Source organism: Oncorhynchus tshawytscha, linkage group LG03 (genome assembly GCF_018296145.1).
Source record: "Oncorhynchus tshawytscha isolate Ot180627B linkage group LG03, Otsh_v2.0, whole genome shotgun sequence".
In the NCBI taxonomy this organism is placed as follows: domain Eukaryota; kingdom Metazoa; phylum Chordata; class Actinopteri; order Salmoniformes; family Salmonidae; genus Oncorhynchus; species Oncorhynchus tshawytscha.
In genome coordinates, this window is record NC_056431.1 from 69,638,283 (window position 1) to 69,658,338 (window position 20,056).

The 20,056-nt window shown below is 44.3% G+C and overlaps 1 protein-coding gene across 15 annotated transcripts in view; it reads right to left on the reverse strand.

Annotated features, from left to right (window-relative positions):
- LOC112224679 (peripheral plasma membrane protein CASK-like) overlaps positions 1-20,056 on the reverse strand; it is a 219,969-nt gene that overhangs the window by 72,521 nt on the left and 127,392 nt on the right. For 8 of the 15 annotated variants that reach the window (XM_042319943.1, XM_042319934.1, XM_042319939.1 and 5 more), the window contains exons 6-7: positions 9,499-9,601; positions 197-372 (exon numbers count right to left, since the gene is read on the reverse strand). In XM_042319943.1, the coding sequence (XP_042175877.1) occupies positions 197-372; positions 9,499-9,601 (279 nt within the window). Of the gene's footprint in view, positions 1-193; positions 373-9,498; positions 9,602-20,056 lie in introns of all 15 variants that reach the window. The other 7 variants (XM_042319929.1, XM_042319927.1, XM_042319926.1 and 4 more) reach the window with 1 other exon arrangement.

Sequence of the window (20,056 nt, forward strand, 5' to 3'; positions counted from 1 at the left end):
CACACACACACACACACACACACACACACACACACACACACACACACACACACACACACACACACACACACACACACACACACACACACACACACACACACACACACACACACGGATGCTTTCAGGATAAGGCTACTAATACCATACTGTAGGTACACTGAGCAGTGTTATTGGCGTTTGGTAAATCAACTACTACCTTGTATTTTCCCCTGCAGATGGCTTCGAACAGGCGTTCCTTAGTACCGTAGAATGGCAGGCAGCCAGATAGCAGGATGAACAGGATGACTCCACAGCCCCACACATCTACAGGCTTCCCATACGGTTCCCTCTTCACCACCTCTGGGGCCATGAAATGGGGCGTGCCTACACGACCTGGGAGGGGAGAGAGAGAAATACAATATGTATGTATGTTTGTTGGTCTGTATGTATTTTTATTTTATTTATTTAACCTTTACTAACTAGGCAAGTCAGTTAAGAACAAATTCTTATTTACAACGACGGCCTACCCCAGCCAAACCCTAACCCGGAAGACGCTGGGCCAATTGTGCACCGCCCTATGGGACTCCCAATCACGGCCGGTTGGGATACATACCGGAATCGAACCAGGGACTGTAGTGACACCTCTAGCACTGAGATGCAGTGCCTTAGACAGCTGCACCACTCAGGAGATACATACATGTAAGTATGTACGTATGTACTGTACCAATCAACAATTTGCTTACACCTACTCATTCAAGGGTTTTTCTTTATTTTACATTTTTTTATTCTACATTGTCAAATAATAGTGAAGACAAATAAAAATATATTTTACTTTTGAGATGCTTCAAAGTAGCCACCCTTTGCCTTGATGACAGCTTTGCACACTCTTGGCATTCTCTCAACCAGCTTCATGAGGTAGTCACCTGGAATGCATTTCAATTAACAGGTGTGCCTTGTTAAAAGTTAATTTGTGGAATTTCTTTCCTTCTCAGTTGTGTTGTGATAAGGTAGGGGTGGTATACAGAAGATAGCCCTATTTGGTAAAAGACCAAGTCCATATTATGGAAAGAACAGCTCAAATAAACAAAGAGAAACAACAGTCCATTATTACTTTAAGACATGAAGGTCAGTCAAAAGTGCAGTCGCAAAAACCATCAAGCGCTACGATGAAACTGGCTCTCATGAGGACCGCCACAAGAAAGGAAGACCCAGATTTACCTATGCTGCAGAGGATAAGTTCATTAGTTACCAGCCTCAGAAATTACAGCCCAAATAAATGCTTCACAGAGTTCAAGTAAAAGACACATCTCAACATCAACTGTTCAGATGAGACTACGTGAATCAGGCCTTCATTGTCGAATTGCTGCAAAGAAACCACTTCTAAAAGGACACAAAAAAGAAGAAGCTTGCACCAAGAAACACGAGCAATGGACATTTGACCGGTGGATATCTGTCCTTTGGACTGATGGTTTTTGGTTCCAACCGCCATGTCTTTGTGAGACGCAGAGTAGGTGAACGGATGATCTCCGCATGTGTGGTTCTCACCATGAAGCATGGAGGAAGAGGAGTGATGGTGTGGGGGTGCTTTGCTGGTGACACTGTCAGTGATTTATTTAGATTTCAAGGCACACTTAATCAGCATGGCTACCACAGTATTCTGTAGCGATATGCCATTCCATCTGGTTTGTGCTTAGTGGGCCTATCATTTGTTTTTCAACAGGACAACACCTCCAGGCAGTGTAAGAAGGAGAGTGATGGAGTGCTGAATCAGATGACTTGGCCTCCACAATCACCCGACCCCAACCCAATTGGGATGGTTTGGGATGAGTTGGACCTCAGAGTGAAGGAAAAGCAGCCAACAAGTGCTCAGCATATGTGGTAACCCCTTCAAGACTGTTGGAAAAGCATTCCAGGTGGAGCTGGTTGTGAGAATGCCAAGAGTGTGCAAAGCTGTCATCAAGGAAAAGGGTGGCTATTGAAGCATCTCAAAAGTAAAATATATTTTTATTTGTCTTCATTATTATTCGACAATGTAGAAAATATATAAAAAAATAAAGAAAAACTTTTAAATGAGTAGGTGTATCTCAAATAGAGAATGGCCGATTAATTAGGGCCGATGTCAAGTTTTCATAACAATCGGAAATCGGTATTTTTGGGCGCCGATTTCCGATTGAAAAAATAATAATTTCTACCTTTATTTAACTAGGCAAGTCAGTTAAGAACACATTCTTATTTTCAATGACGGCCTAGGAACGGTGGGTTAACTGCCTTGTTCAGGGGCAGAACGACAGATTTTCACCTTGTCAGCTCAGGGATCCAATCTTGCAACTGTACATTTAACTAAATCAAATCAAATCAAATCAAATTTATTTGTCACATACACATGGTTAGCAGATGTTAATGCGAGTGTAGCGAAATGCTTGTGCTTCTAGTTCCGACAATGCAGTAATAACCAACAAGTAATCTAACTAACAATTTCAAAACTACTGTCTTATATACAGTGTAAGGGGATAAAGAATATGTACATAAAGATATATGAATGAGTGATGGTACAGAGCAGCATAGGCAAGATACAGTAGATGGTATCGAGTACAGTATATACATATGAGATGAGTATGTAAACAAAGTGGCATAGTTAAAGTGGCTAGTGATACATGTATTACATAAGGATGCAGTAGATGATATAGAGTACAGTATATACGTATACATATGAGATGAATAATGTAGGGTATGTAACATTATATTAGGTAGCATTGTTTAAAGTGGCTAGTGATATATTTTACATCATTTCCCATCAATTCCCATTATTAAAGTGGCTGGAGTTGAGTCAGTGTCAGTGTCAGTGTGTTGGCAGCAGCCACTCAATGTTAGTGGTGGCTGTTTAACAGTCTGATGGCCTTGAGATAGAAGCTGTTTTTCAGTCTCTCGGTCCCAGCTTTGATGCACCTGTACTGACCTCGCCTTCTGGATGATAGCGGGGTGAACAGGCAGTGGCTCGGGTGGTTGTTGTCCTTGATGATCTTTATGGCCTTCCTGTAACATCGGGTGTTGTAGGTGTCCTGGAGGGCAGGTAGTTTGCCCCCGGTGATGCGTTGTGCAGACCTCACTACCCTCTGGAGAGCCTTACGGTTGTGGGCGGAGCAGTTGACGTACCAGGCGGTGATGCAGCCCGCCAGGATGCTCTCGATTGTGCATCTGTAGAAGTTTGTGAGTGCTTTTGGTGACAAGCCGAATTTCTTCAGCCTCCTGAGGTTGAAGAGGCGCTGCTGCGCCTTCTTCACGATGCTGTCTGTGTGAGTGGACCAATTCAGTTTGTCTGTGATGTGTCTGCTGAGGAACTTAAAACTTGCTACCCTCTCCACTACTGTTCCATCGATGTGGATAGGGGGGTAGTCCAACGCTCTAACCATTGCACTCCACGAGGAGCCTGCCTGTTACGCGAATGCAGTAGAAGCCAAGGTAAATTGCTTTCTAGCATTAAACCTATCTTATAAAAAACAATCAATCATAATCACTAGTTATAACTACTAATCCAGTTTAGCAGGCAATATTAACCAGGTGTAATTGTGTCATTTATCTTGCATTCATTGCACGCAGAGTCAGGGTATATGCAACAGTTTGGGCTGCCTGGCTCATTGCGAACTAATTTGCCAGAATTTTACGTAATTATGACATAACATTGAAGGTTGTGCAATGTAAATAGAATATTTAGACTTATGGATGCCACCCGTTAGATAAAATACAGAACGGTTCCGTATTTCACTGAAATAATAAACGTTTTGTTTTCTAAATGGATTCCGGATTCCACCAAATTAATGACCAAAGGCTCGTATTTCTGTGTGTTATTATGTTATAATTAAGTCTGATTTGATAGAGCTGTCTGACTGAGCAGCAGCAGGCCCGTAATCATTCATTCAAACAGCACTTTCATGCGTTTTGCCAGCAGCTCTTCGCAAGCAAAGCATATCAGCCTAATGGCTTGTGTAACCAATGTGAAATGGCTAGCTAGTTAGCTGGATGTGCGCTAATATTGTTTCAAACGTCACTCGCTTTTAGATTTGGAGTGGAGTTATTCCCCTTGCGCTGTAAGGCTTTTGTGGAGCGAGGGGTAATGCTGCTTCGAGTGTGGCTGTTGTCGATGTGTTCCTGGTTCGAGCCCAGGTAGGGGCGAGGAGAGGGACAGAAGCTATACTGTTACACTGGCAATACTATAGTGCCTATAAGAACATCCAATAGTCAAAGCTATATGAAATACAAATCATATAGAGAGAAATAGTCCTATAATTCCTATCATAACTACAACCTAAAACCTCTTACCTTGGAATATTGAAGTCTCATGTTAAAAGGAACCACCAACTTTCATATGTTCTCATGTTCTAAGCAAGGAACTTCAACGTTCCGTTAGCTTTTTTACATGGCACATATTTTATATGGCACACATTTTACAAGGCACACATTTTTACATGGCACATACATGGCACATATTGCATATTGGCACATATTACTTTCTTCTCCAACACTTTGTTTTTGCATTATTTAAACCAAATTGAATATGTTTCATTATTTATTTGAGGCTAAATTGATTTTATTGATGTATAATATTAAGTTAAAATAAGTGTTCATTCAGTATTGTTGTAATTGTCATTATTACAAATACGTTTGAAAAAATTGTCAGATTAATCGGGATCGGCTTTTTTGGTCCTCCAATAATCGGTATCGGCGTTGAAAAATCATAATCGGTCGACCTCTAATCTCAAATATACATTTTGATTTGTTAAATACTTTATTTGGTTACTACATGATTCCATATGTGTTATTTCATAGTTTTGATGTCTTCACTATTATTCTACAACTTAGAAAATAGTAAAAATGAAGAAAAATCTGCGAATGTTTAGGTGTTCTAAAAATTTTGACTGGTTGTGTATGTATGTATGTTGTTATGTACTGTATGTATGCATGGTTGTTGTTATGTACTGTATGTATGTATGTATGTATGTATGTATGTTGTTATGTACTGTCACGTGTGCTCCTTCTCTGGCCTCTAGGTCACCAGACTGCTTGTTATGGCGAACATTTGTCACCATCGTTACGCTCACCTGGACACATTCACTTCCCTGATTACCTTCCCTATATATGTCACTCCCTTTGGTTCCTTCCCTATATATGTGACTCCCTTTGGTTCCTTCCCTATATATGTCACTCCCTTTGGTTCCTTCCCTATATATGTCACTCCTTTTGGTTCCTACCCTATATATATGTCACTCCCTTTGGTTCCTTCCCTATATATGTCACTCCCTTTGGTTCCTTCCCTATACATGTCACTCCCTTTGGTTCCTTCCCTATATATGTCACTCCCTTTGGTTCCTTCCCTATATATGTCACTCCCTTTGGTTCCTTCCCTATATTTGTCACTCCCTTTGGTTCCTTCCCCAGGCGTCATTGTTTCTGTTTCTGTGTCATGTCTGTATGTTGTTCGTGGTTTCTTGTTTTGTGTTACGTTTATTTATGAAATCACTCACTCCCTGAACTTGCTTCCCAACTCTCAGCGCACATCGTTCCATGTACTGTATGCATGGATGTTTGTTGTTATGTATGTTTGGTGTTATGTACTGTATGTCATTTTGTATTCATTTGTATATGTTTTATTGTAACATACACCGGATAGGTGCAGAATTCCTCACAATCAAATGGAGACCGCATTATCTTCCAAGAGAATTCTCTTCGATCATAATCACAGTCGTGTATATTCCCCCCCAAGCAGACACATCGACGGCCCTCAAAGACGTTAACTTGACTCTATGTAAACTGGAAGCCACATATCCTGAGGCTGCATTTATTGTAGCTGGGGATTTTAACAAGGCTAATCTGAAAAAAAGGCTCCCTAAATTTAACAGCATATCGATTGCGCGACCCGGGCTGGCAAAACCCTGGATCATTGTTATTCTAACTTCCGCGACGCATATAAGGCCCCCCCCCGCCCTCCTTTCGGAAAAGCTGACCACGATTCGATTTTGTTGCTCCCAGGCTATAGACAGAAACTAAAACAGGAAGCACCTGTGCTCAGGTCTGTTCAACGCTGGTCCGACCAATCGGATTCCACGCGTCAAGATTGCTTTGATAACGTGGACTGGGATATGTTCCGCATAGCGTCGAACAACAACATTGATGAATACGCTGATTCGGTGAGCGAGTTTAATAGCAAGTGCATCGGTGATGTTGTACCCACAGCACCTATTAAAACATTCCCCATCCTGAAACCGTGGATTGATGGCAGCATTTGCGCAAACTGGAAGCGCGAACAACTGCTTTTAATCAGAGCAAGGTGACCGGAAACATGACCGAATACAGTGTAGCTGTTCCCTCCACAAGGCAATCAAACAAGCTAAGCGTCAGTATAGAGACAAAGTAGAGTCGCAATTCAACGGCTCAGACACGAGAGGTATGTGGCAGGGTCTACAGTCAATCACGGACTACAAAAGAAAACCAGCCCCGTCGCGGACCATGATGTCTTGCTCCCAGACAAACTAAACAGCTTCTTTGCTCGCTTTGAGGACAATACAGTGCCACTGACACGGCCCGCTATTAAAACCTGCGGACTCTCCTTCACTGCAGCCAACGTGAGTAAAACATTTAAACGTGTTAACCCTCGCAAGGCTGCAGGCCCAGACGGCATCCCCAGCCGCGTCCTCAGAGCATGCGCAGACCAGCTGGCTGGTGTGTTTACGGACATATTCAATCAATCCTTATCCCAGTCTGCTGTTCCCACATGCTTCAAGAGGGCCACCATTGTTCCTGTTTCCAAGAAAGCCAAGGTGACTGAGCTAAATGACTACCGCCACGTAGTACTCACTTACGTCATCATGAAGTGCTTTGAGAGACTAGTCAAGGACCATATCACCTCCACCCTACCTGACATCCTAGACCCACTCCAATTTGCTTACCGCCCCAATAGGTCCACAGATGACGCAATCGCAATCACACTGCACACTGCCCTAATCCACATGGACAAGAGGAATACCTATGTAAGAATGCTGTTCATCGACTACAGCTCAGCATTTAACACCATAGTACCCTCCAAACTCGTCATTAAGCTCGAGACCTTGGGTCTCGACCCCGCCCTGTGCAACTGGGTACTGGACTTCCTGACGGGCCACCCCCAGGTGGTGAGGGTAGGTAACAACATCTCCACCCCGCTGATCCTAAACACTGGGGCCCCACAAGGGTGCGTTCTCAGTCCTCTCCTGTACTCCCTGTTCACCCATGACTGCGTGGCCATGCACACCTCCAACTCAATCATCAAGTTTGCAGACGACACTACAGTGGTAGGCTTGATTACCAACAATGACGAGACGGCCTACAGGGAGGAGGTGAGGGCCCTCGGAGTGTGGTATCAGGAAAATAACCTCACACTCAATGTCAACAAAACAAAGGAGATGATCGTGGACTTCAGAAAGCAGCAGAGGGAGCACCCCCCTATCCACATCAACAGGACAGTAGTGGAGAGGGTGGAAAGTTTTAAGTACCTCGGCATACACATCACGGACAAACTGAATTGGTCCACCCACACAGACAGCATGGTGAAGAAGGTGCAGCAGCGCCTCTTCAACCTCAGGAGGCTGAAGAAATTTGTCTTGTCACCAAAAACACTCACAAACTTTTACAGATGCACAATCGAGAGCATCCTGTCGGGCTGTATCACCTCCTGGTACGGCAACTGCTCCGCCCACAACCGTAAGGCTCTCCAGAGGGTAGTGAGGTCTGCACAACGCATCACCGGGGGCGAACTACCTGCCCTCCAGGACACCTACACCACCCGATGTTACAGGAAGGCCATAAAGATCATCAAGGACAACAACCACCAGAGCCACTGCCTGTTCACCCCGCTATCATCCAGAAGACGAGGTCAGTACAGGTGCATCAATGCAGGGACCGAGAGACTGAAAAACAGCTTCTATCTCAAGGCCATCAGACTGTTAAACAGCCATCACTAACATTGAGTGGCTGCTGCCAACATACTGACTCAACTCCAGCCACTTTAATAATGGAAACATTGATGTAATAAATGTTTCACTAGCCACTTTCACCAATGCCACTTTATATAATGTTTACATACCCTACATTACTCATCTCATATGTATATACTGTACTCTATACCATCTACTGCATCTTGCCTATGCCGTTCGGCCATCACTCATTCATATATTTTTGTGTACATATTCTAATTAATTCCTTTACACTTGTGTGTTTAAGGTAGTTGTGAAATTGTTAAGTTAGATTACTTGTTAGATATTACTGCATGGTCGGAACTAGAAGCACAAGCATTTCGCTACACTCACATTAACATCTGCTAACCATGTGTATGTGACAAATAAAATTTGATTTGATTTTGAAACGTATTGTTTTACAGGGTCAGCCATAGTGGTACGACACCTCTGGAGTTACATGCTTTGCTCAAGAACACATCAGGTATTCAAACCAGTGACCTTTCAGTTACTGGCTCAACATTCTCACATTCAAGTTAAAACACATAGGGAACTGTTTCAGATGAACAACAGAGTCGTGGTTAGTAAGAGGAAGTTGGGTTATTGGGTCACCTAGTCAAACCATTGTCTGAAGAAAGTTTATATATGTCATTGATATGAGTAATGCATTACAGATACATTTCTAGTTCTTCCTGAGTCAGTGTGAAGCACTGTGGAGCACAGTGTGTATGTTTATCTTGGCTGCTGTTAAAACACTCATTTAAAGGTGATGTTAACTTAACAATTAATTCATACAGCTGGTACATGTGGCAAAGACATTGAAGAGATAGTTCACCCCAAAGTTTGTCCGTTTAGATGGTGCCAATATTTCCCATTTATTTGGTTGTATTATTAATGAACCCATGAAGGCCCAGATACTCTCTGTCCTATGTCTGAAATGTTTGTACAAACAGCAGAAAAAATATGAAAAGTACAAGTTTGCAAGTACAGATTACGTTGATAAATGTTGTAGCATTTCTGTTTTTGAGAAAGCAGAGCGAGAAGTGAGAAGCTATGTTACTCACTAGCATAAAAACTGGCCATGCATTCTAAATGGTATACTAGTGTGGATATCGGAACATACAGGTGTGAGATCTTGAGCCAGTTTGCAACAGCAGGAAAATAGTCCTGCACCAAGAGGAAATGTAAATTATTATGTGGATTGTAATTAATGGACATTTTTGTAAGGGTTGGTACATCGCTTGTATGGGAAAATCAAGTCTGAAATTTCAAGGTGGAAATTACAAACATAAGCCTTTTTAAACCTCAAATACACTACAGGTTTTACATTTCCTGCATTGCACAAAAGTTATCTTCCATCAGGATAATCAAACTAAGATCCTACATCTGTAAACACGATATAGCCTCTTTTACAATATCCACACTAGCATACCATTTAGAAGACATGGCGCCAGTACATTCTTCTTCATTCCATGTGGTATGCTAATGTGGATCTTGGACAGAGCCTGACATTTCCAGCATGCATTGCGTTGCTTACCTCCAGCCACCAGTCCTGACTCTCCCAGTTGGATGGCCACGCCAAACCCTCCCAGCTTCACTGGAGCACTGTTCTCTTTAGACGCCAGGAGGACACAATGGGGCTGGATGATGGGGTGGGGGGGGAGCGAGAGAGAGAGAGAGAGAGAGAGAGAGAGAGAGAGAGAGAGAGAGTGAGTATGTGTATAAATTATTTTATAGAATACAGTAGCTACTATAATATACAGTGCTTTCGGAAAGTATTCAGACCCCTTCCCCTTTTCCACATTTTGTTACTTTACAACCTTATTCTAAAATTGATTAGATAAAATGAAAATCCTCATCAATCTACGCACAATAAGGTCCCACAGTTGACAATGCATGTCAGAGCAAAAACCAAGCCATGAGGTCGAAGGAATTGTCCGTAGAGCTCAGAGACAGGATTGTGTCGAGGCACCGATCTGGGGAAGGGTACCAAAACAATTCTGCAGCATTGAAGGTCCCCAAGAACACAGTGGCCTCCATCATTCATAAATGGAAGAAGTTTGGAACCACCAAGACTCCTAGAGCTGGCCGCCCGGCCAAACTGAGCAATCGGGGGAGACCAAGAACCAGATGTTCACTCTGACAGAGTTCCTCTGTGGAGATGGGAGAACAGTCCAGAAGGACCATCTCTGCAGCACTCCACCAATCAGGCCTTTATGGTAGAGTGGCCAGACGGAAGACACTCCTCCGTAAAAGGCACATAAAAGCCTGCTTGGAGTTTGCCAAAAGTTACGTAAAGGACTCTAAGACCATGAGAAACAAGATTCTTTAGTCTGATGAAACCAAGATTGAACTATTTGGCCTGAATGCCAAGCATCAAGTCTGGAGGAAACCAGGCACCATCCCTACGGTGAAGAATGGTGGTGGCAGCATCATGCTGTGGGGATGTTTTTCAGCGGCAGGGACTGTGAGACTAGTTAGGATCAAGGGAAAGATGAACGGAGCAAAGTACAAAAAGATCCTTGATGAAAACCTGCTCCAGAGCACTCAGGACCTCAGACATGGGGCGACAGGTTCACCTTCCAACAGGACAAGAACTCTAAGCACACAGCCAAAACAACGCAGGAGTGGCTTCAGGACAAGATTCTGAATGTCCTTGAGTGGCCCAGCCAGAGGCCGGACTTGAACACGATCGAACATCTCTGGAGAGACCTGAAAATAGCTATGCAGTGACGCTCCCCTGACAGAGCTTGAGAGGATCTGCTGAGAATAATGGGAGAAATTCCCCAAATACAGGTGTGCCAAGCTTGCAGCGTCATACCCAAGAAGACTCAAGGCTGTAATCGCTGCCAAAGGTGCTTTAACAAAGCACTGACTAAAGGGTCTGCGTACTTATGCATACTTATGTAAATGTGATATTTCCGTTTAAATTTTAAAAAACAAACATTTGCATACATTTCTAAAAACTATTTTTGCGTTGCCATTATTGGGTATTGTGTAGATTGAAAGGAATTTTTTTTGGAATCCATCTTAGAATAAGGCTGTAACGTTACAAAATGTGGAAAAAGTCAAGGGGTCTGAATACTTTATGAATGCACTGTATAACCTAACATTTATATGCAACTACAGTTGCATAAATAACTCTAAACGAAGCATATAGGAGAACCTGATTCTTTGTTAACCACTCAACACAGAATAGCCGCATGTGCGCATTCCCTCAGAAAACATTTTGGGAAAATATCCTTTCTATTTTACTCAGCTATGTTCAGTTGTATTCGTCATACTGTAAAATTAAAATAATGCCACAGAGTTCTAAGCAAATCTTGTCTGCTAAATGAACTAGTGTAGCCCACAGCCATATGGCATAGCCCGATCAGGGCCTAACATAAGGACAACTCAGAATATGTTATTCTGTTCATGAGAAATAGGCTACATCAAATCAAACTTTATTTGTCACATGCGCCGAACACAACAAGTGTCGTCCTTACAGTGAAATGCTCACTCACAAGCCCTTAACCAACAATGAAGTTCAAGAAAGAGTTAAGAAAATATTTACCAAATAAACAAAAGTAAAAAATAATAAAAAGTAACACAATAAAATAACAATAACGAGGCTATATACAGGGGGGAACTGGTACCGAGTCCATGTGCGGGGGTACAGATTAGTCTAAGTAATTTGTACACGTTGGTAGGGGTAAAGTGACTCTGCATAGATAATAAACAGCGAGTAGCAGCAGTGTAAAAACAAATGGGGGGGGTCTCAATAGACAGGGTGGTCATTTGATTAATTGTTCAGCAGTCTTATGGCTTGGGGGTAGAAGCTGTTAAGGAGCCTTTTGGTACTAGACTTGGCGCTCCGGTACCACTTGCCGTGCGGTAGCAGAGAGAACAGTCTATGACTTGGGTAACTGGAGTCTATGACAATTTTTTGGGCCTTCCTCTGACATTTTCTTCATATCATAGTTCTTTAGACCTGTCTAAAATAACGATTGTGTAGGCTATATTAAATGGATTTATTATACTTTTTAAAATGTACATGTTCTAAAGGTCCACATCAGTGGCTTGTATGCTACGTGTGGAAGCTAGGAGATGCTAAATGTGTTTATGTTAATTAACGGTCAATTAGTGTAAGTCCGGAAGTTATTTGCATGACAATCACCACCTGACAAATTGTCAACTTGCCCGACTAACAGAATTGACATAAAGTGTCTGTCTTTCACTTAAACAATGGGGAGGAAACAGAAAGACCAGTTTTAGACTACTGGAATTCTTTGCAGTTTCACACAATACCACAACAACAAAATTGTCCAATGAGGCAACCTCAGTAGAGCAGGCTCAACATGCGCCACTGCTCAGTTAACTTGCCCTGGTAAAGGGCAACCCTTAATGTCAATTCCTGTAATATGCAGCAACATTTTTTGCCCACAGTAACACAGGATGTGTGACAGAGTGAGAAAGAGAGAGATAGATCAAGTCTTCGTGAGGTGAGAGCGAGGGAGGTACAATATTTAGATGAAGTGAGAGATACACAGCCAGTGAGCTAGACAAAGTTAAAAGGAAGTGTTCATGTCGGAGGCTAGTTAAAGCTGGATCTGGACTCCTGAGTGGCGCAGCGGTCTAAGGCACTGCCTCACAGTGCTAGTTGTGCCACTAGAGATTCTGGGTTTGAGTCCAGGCTCTGCTGCGACCGGGAGACCCATGGGGCGGAGCACAATTGGCCCAGCGTCGTCTGGGTTAGGGGAGGATTTGGCCGGCAGGGATGTTCTTGTTCCATCACGCACTAGCGATTCCTGTGGTGGGCCGGGTGTAGTGCACGCTGACACGGTTGCTAGGTGTACAGTGTTTCCTCCGACACATTGGTGCAGCTGGTTTCTGGGTTAAGTGGGCAGTGTGGCTTGGTTGGGTTGTGTTTCAGAGGATGCATGGGAGTTGCAGTGATGAGACAAAGCTGTAACTACTGATTGGATACCATGAAAAGGGGGGTTACAAATAAATTCAAATCAAATCAAAGTTTATTTGTCACGTGCGCCGAATACAACAGGTGTAAATCTTACAGTGAAATGCTTACTTACAGGCTCTTAACCAATGGTGCCAAAAAAAAAAAAAAAGTGTGTGTGTGTGTGTAAGTAGAGAAATAAAACAACAGAAAGACATTTGAAAAAAGAGTAGCAAGGCTATATACAGACAGACACCTGTTAGTCAGGCTTATTGAGGTAGTATGTACATGTAGGTATCGTTAAAGTGACTGTGCATATATGATGAACAGAGAGTAGCAGAAGTGTAAAAAGAGGGGTTGGTGGGTGGTGGGACACAATGCAGATAGCCCGGTTAGCCAATGTGCGGGAGCACTGGTTGGTCGGGCCAATTGAGGTAGTATGTACATGCATGTATAGTTAAAGTGACTATGCATATAAGCTAAACAGAGAGTAGCAGCAAAGAGGGATGGGGGGGGGAACACAATGCAAATAGTCCGGGTAACCATTGGTTACCTGTTCAGGAGTCTTATGGCTTGGGGGTAAAAACTGTTGAGAAGCCTTTTTGTCCTAGACTTGGCACTCCGGTACCACTTGCCATGCGGTAGTAGAGAGAACAGTCTATGGCTGGGGTGGCTGGGGTCTTTGACAATTTTTAGGGCCTTCCTCTGACACCGCCTGGTGTGGAGGTCCTGGATGGCAGGCATCTTTGCCCCAGTGATGTACTGAGCTGTACGCACTACCCTCTGAAGTGCCTTGCGGTCAGAGGCCGGGCAATTGCCGTACCAGGCAGTGATGCAACCGGTCAGGATGCTCTCGATGTTGCAGCTGTAGAACCTTTTGAGGATCTCAGGACCCATGCCAAATCTTTTTAGTTTCCTGAGGGGGAATAGGCTTTGTCGTGCCCGCTTCACAACTGTCTTGGTGTGTTTGGACCAATCTAGTTTGTTGTTGATGTGGACACCAAGGAATTTGAAGCTCTCAACCTGCTCCACTACAGCCTCGTCGATGAGAATGAGGACATGCTCGGTGCTCCTTTTCCTGTAGTCCACAATCACCTCCTTAGTCTTGGTTACATTGAGGGATAGGTTGTTATTCTGGCACCACCCGGCCAGGTCTCTGACCTCCTCCCTATAGGCTGTCTCGTCGTTGTCGGTGATCAGGCCTACCACTGTTCTGTCGTCAGCAAACTTAATGATGGTGTTGGAGTCGTGCCTGGCCATGCAGTCGTGGGTGAACAGGGAGTACAGGAGGGGACTGAGCACTTACCCCTGGGGAGCTCCAGTGTTGAGGATCAGCGTGGTAGATGTGTTGCCTCCTACCCTCACCACCTGGGGGCGGCCTGTCAGGAAGTCCAGGATCCAGTTGCAGAGGGAGGTGTTTAGTCCCAGGATGCTTAGCTTAGTGATGAGCTTTGAGGGCACTATGGTGTTGAACGCTGAGCTGTAGTCAATGAACAGCATTCTCACATAGGTGTTCCTTTTGTCCAGGAGGGAAAGGGCAGTGTGGAGTGCAATAGAGATTGCATCATCTGTGGATCGGTTTGGGTGGTATGCAAATTGGAGTAGGTCTAGGGTTTCTGGGATAATGGTGTTGATGTGAGCCATTACCAGCCTTTCAAAGCACTTCATGGCTACGGATGTGATGGCTACGGGTCTGTAGTCATTAGGCAGGTTGCCTTTGTGTTCTTGGGCACAGGGACTATGGTGGTCTGCTTGAAGCCTGTTGGTATTACAGACTCAATCAGGGACATGTTGAAAATGTCAGTGAAGACACCTACCAGTTGGTCAGCACATGCCCGGAGCACACGTCCTGGTAATTCGTCTGGCCCCGACTCACGTTGGCTATGGAGAGTGTGATCACACGGTCGTCCGGAACAGCTGATGCTCTCATGCATGCCTCAGTGTTGCTTGCCTCGAAACGAGCATAGAAGTGATTTAGCTCGTCTGGTAGGCTCGTGTCACTGGGCAGCTCGCGGCAGTGCTTCCCTTTCTAGTCTGTAATAGTTTGCAAGCCCTGCCACATCTGACGAGCATCGGAGCCGGTGTAGTATGACTCAATCTTAGCCCTGTATTGATGCTTTGCCTGTTTGAGGCAGCTCCCTGGTACACAGAAAATACCCGAGCTCTGAAGCAAGCTTCCAGAAAATTGGAATGGAAATGGCGCCACACCAAACTGGAAGTCTTCCGACTAGCTTGGAAAGACAGTACCGTGCAGTACCGAAGAGCCCTTACTGCTGCTCGATCATCCTATTTTTCTAACTTAATTGAGGAAAATAAGAACAATCCGAAATTCCTTTTTGATACTGTCGCAAAGCTAACTAAAAAGCAGCATTCGCCAAGAGAGGATGACTTTCACTTTAGCAGTGATAAATTCATGAACTTCTTTGAGGAAAAGATTATGATTATTAGAAAGCAAATTACGGACTCCTCTTTAAATCTGCGTATTCCTTCAAAGCTCAGTTGTCCTGAGTCTGCACAACTCTCCCAGGACCTAGGATCAAGAGAGACGCTCAAGTGTTTTAGTACTATATCTCTTGACACAATGATGAAAATAATCATGGCCTCTAAACCTTCAAGCTGCATACTGGACCCTATTCCAACTAAACTACTGAAAGAGCTGCTTCCTGTGCTTGGCCCTCCTATGTTGAACATAATAAACGTCTCTCTATCCACCGGATGTGTACCAAACTCACTAAAAGTGGCAGTAATAAAGCCTCTCTTGAAAAAGCCAAACCTTGACCCAGAAAATATAAAAACTATCGGCCTATATCGAATCTTCCATTCCTCTCAAAATTTTTAGAAAAGGCTGTTGCGCAGCAACTTACTGCCTTCCTGAAGACAAACAATGTATACGAAATGCTTCAGTCTGGTTTTAGACCCCATCATAGCACTGAGATGGCACTTGTGAAGGTGGTAAATGACATTTTAATGGCATCAGACCGAGGCTCTGCATCTGTCCTCGTGCTCCTAGACCTTAGTGCTGCTTTTGATACCATCGATCACCACATTCTTTTGGAGAGATTGGAAACCCAAATTGGTCTACACGGACAAGTTCTGGCCTGGTTTAGATCTTATCTGTCGGAAAGATATCAGTTTGTCTCTTTGAATGGTTTGTCCTCTGACAAATCAGCTGTAAATTTCGGTGTTCCTCAAGGTTCCGTTTTAGGACCACTATTGTTTTTACTATATATTTTACCTCTTGGGGATGTTATTCGAAAACATAATGTTAACTTTCACTGCTATGCGGATGACACACAGCTGTACATTTCAATGAAACATGGTGAAGCCCCAAAATTGCCCTTGCTAGAAGCATTTGTTTCAGACATAAGGAAGTGGATGGCTGCAAACTTTCTACTTTTAAACTCGGACAAAACAGAGATGCTTGTTCTAGGTCCCAAGAAACAAAGAGATCTTCTGTTGAATCTGACAATTAATCTTAATGGTTGTACAGTCGTCTCAAATAAAACTGTGAAGGACCTCGGCGTTACTCTGGACCCTGATCTCTCTTTTGAAGAACATATCAAGACCATTTCAAGGACAGGTTTTTCCATCTACGTAACATTGCAAAAATCAGAAACTTTCTGTCCAAAAATGATGCAGAAAAATTAATCCATGCTTTTGTCACTTCTAGGTTAGACTACTGCAATGCTCTACTTTCCGGCTACCCGGATAAAGCACTAAATAAACTTCAGTTGGTGCTAAATACGGCTGCTAGAATCCTGACTAGAACCAAAAAATTGATCATATTACTCCAGTGCTAGCCTCTCTACACTGGCTTCCTGTCAAAGCAAGGGCTGATTTCAAGGTTTTACTGCTAACCTACAAAGCATTACATGGGCTTGCTCCTACCTATCTCTCTGATTTGGTCCTGCCGTACATACCTACACGTACGCTACGGTCACAAGACGTAGGCCTCCTAATTGTCCCTAGAATTTCTAAGCAAACAGCTGGAGGCAGGGCTTTCTCCTATAGAGCTCCATTTTTATGGAACGGTCTGCCTACCCATGTCAGAGACGCAAACTCGGTCTCAACCTTTAAGTCTTTATTGAAGACTTATCTCTTCAGTGGGTCATATGATTGAGTGTAGTCTGGCCCAGGAGTGGGAAGGTGAACGGAAAGGCTCTGGAGCAATGAACCGCCCTTGCTGTCTCTGCCTGGCCGGTTCCCCTCTTTCCACTGGGATTCTCTGCCTCTAACCCTATTACAGGGGCTAAGTCACTGGCTTGCTGGGGCTCTCTCATGCCGTCCCTGGAAGGGGTGCGTCACCTGAGTGGGTTGATTCACTGATGTGGTCATCCTGTCTGGGTTGGCGCCCCCCCTTGGGTTGTGCCATGGCGGAGATCTTTGTGGGCTATACTCAGCCTTGTCTCAGGATGGTAAGTTGGTGGTTGAAGATATCCCTCTAGTGGTGTGGGGGCTGTGCTTTGGCAAAGTGGGTGGGGTTATATCCTTCCTGTTTGGCCCTGTCCGGGGGTGTCCTCGGATGGGGCCACAGTGTCTCCTGACCCCTCCTGTCTCAGCCTCCAGTATTTATGCTGCAGTAGTTTGTGTCGGGGGGCTAGGGTCAGTTTGTTATATCTGGAGGACTTCTCCTGTCCTATTCGGTGTCCTGTGTGAATCTAAGTGTGTGTTCTCTAATTCTCTCTTTCTTTCTCTCTCTCGGAGGACCTGAGCCCTAGGACCATGCCCCAGGACTACCTGACATGATGACTCCTTGCTGTCCACAGTCCACCTGGCCGTGCTGCTGCTCCAGTTTCAACTGTTCTGCCTTATTATTATTCGACCATGCTGGTCATTTATGAACATTTGAACATCTTGGCCATGTTCTGTTATAATCTCCACCCGGCACAGCCAGAAGAGGACTGGCCACCCCACATATGCTCTCTCTAATTCTCTCTTTCTTTCTCTCTCTCGGAGGACCTGAGCTCTAGGACCATGCCCCAGGACTAGCTGACATGATGACTCCTTGCTGTCCCCAGTCCATCTGACCGTGCTGCTGCTCCAGTTTCAACTGTTCTGCCTTATTATTATACGACCATGCTGGTCATTTATGAACATCTGAACATCTTGGCCATGTTCTGTTATAATCTCCACCTGGCACAGCCAGAAGAGGACTGGCCACCCCACATAGCCTGGTTCCTCTCTAGGTTTCTTCCTAGGTTTTGGCCTTTCTAGGGAGTTTTTCCTAGCCACCGTAGCTTCTACACCTGCATTACTTGCTGTTTGGGGTTTTAGGCTGAGTTTCTGTACAGCACTTTGAGATGTCAGCTGATGTACGAAGGGCTATATAAATAAATTTGATTTGATTTGATGGTTCGTCGCAGGGCATAGCGGGATTTCTTGTAAGCTTCCGGGTTAGAGTCCCGCACCATGAAAGCGACAGCTTTACCATTTAGCTCAGTGCGAATGTTGCCTGTAATCCATGGCTTCTGGTTGGGGTATGACGTACAGTCACTGTGGGGACGACGTCCTCAATGCCCTTATTGATAAAGCCAGTGACTGATGTGGTGTATTCCTCAATGTCAACGGAAGAATCACGGAACATGTTCCAGTCTGTGATAGCAAAGCAGTCCTGTAGTTTAGCATCTGCTTCAACTGACCATTTTTTTACAGACCGAGTCACTGGTGCTTCCTGCTTTAATTTTTGCTTGTAAGCAGGAACCAGGAGGATAGAGTTTTTACCAAATGGAGGGCGAGGGAAAGCTCTGTACGCGTCTCTGTGTGTGGAGTACAGGTGATCTAGAAGTTTTTTTTCCCCTCTGGTTTCACATTTAACATGTTGATAGAGATTTGGTAGAACTGATTTAAGGTTCCCTGCATTAAAGTCTTCGGCCACTAGGAGCGCCGCCTCTGGGTGAATGGTTTCCTGTTTGCTTATTTCCTTATACAGCTGACTGAGTGTGGTCTTATTGCCAGCATCTGTCTGTGGTGGTAAATAAACAGCCACGAGAAGTATAGCTGTAAACTCTCTAGGCAAGTAGTGTGGCCTGCAGTTTATCACAATATACTCAACTTCAGGCGAGCATAATCTAGAGACTTCCTTAGATTTCGTGCACCAGCTGTTGTTTACAAATATGCACAGACCGCCCCCCCTCGTCGTGTAATGTTCTATCCTGCCGGTGCAGAGTGACTATCCATATCGTTATTCAGCCACGATTCCGTGAAGCATAGGATATTACAGTTTTTTATGTCCCGTTGGTAGGATATTCGTGATCTTATCTCGTCTAGTTTATTGTTGGCGAGTAATATTGACGGTAACGGCAGCTTTCCTAGTTGTCTTCTGCGGGTCCGGACGAGGCATCCGCCTCTTCGTCCGCCTCTTCGTCCGCCTCTTCGTCCGCCTCTTCGTCCGCCTCTTCGTCCGCCTCTTCGTCCGCCTCTTCGTCCTCTCCGTTGCTTCCTTTTGCGAATAATTGGGATGTCTGCCCTGTGGGTTGTTGTTTGTTTAGTGTCTCTTGCACAATGGTAGACCTGGTTAATGTGTGTTTTGCTGAATAGTCAGAAGTGTAAACCTGGTTTATCAGCGCATTGAGACATAGCCACAGGTGTAAACCTGGTTCCTATGGGTATTTGGGCTGAGATACTGTACACAGGTGTAGATCTGTCTTGGGACTCAGTCAAAGGTATAGACCTGAGGGGTATCCTACAAACCAAGCTAGATCTATTCAGGGTTAGCTTCAGTTAGCTTCACATTCCAGCACAGGCTTCATCCGTACTACGACAGTGGATATTGCTCATCCAACTGCCACTAACTCTCGCAGGCGTGTAACTGTCTAGTCAAACGCCAAACTCTTCATTGAGGCAATGGAGTGGACTCAGTGCCACATTTTAATTTGTGCTGAAATCAAAATGAAAGAAAGGTTATCTTGCACATTCCCCAGGCTACGGTGTGAAATATGCTTTTATTATATTACTTATCAATGCACAACAATATTGATCAAATAATTTTAGGAAGTCATACAAAAGTGGTACTGTGGGTGAACTTTAAAATGCATTCTGTCATTACTAAATGTAATGACATCACCCGAGCCACGGGCTGTTCACCCCGCTATCATCCAGAAGGCGAGGTTAGTTCAGGTGCATCAAAGGGGGGTTGCTGCCCTATATACTTTAGAGGCTA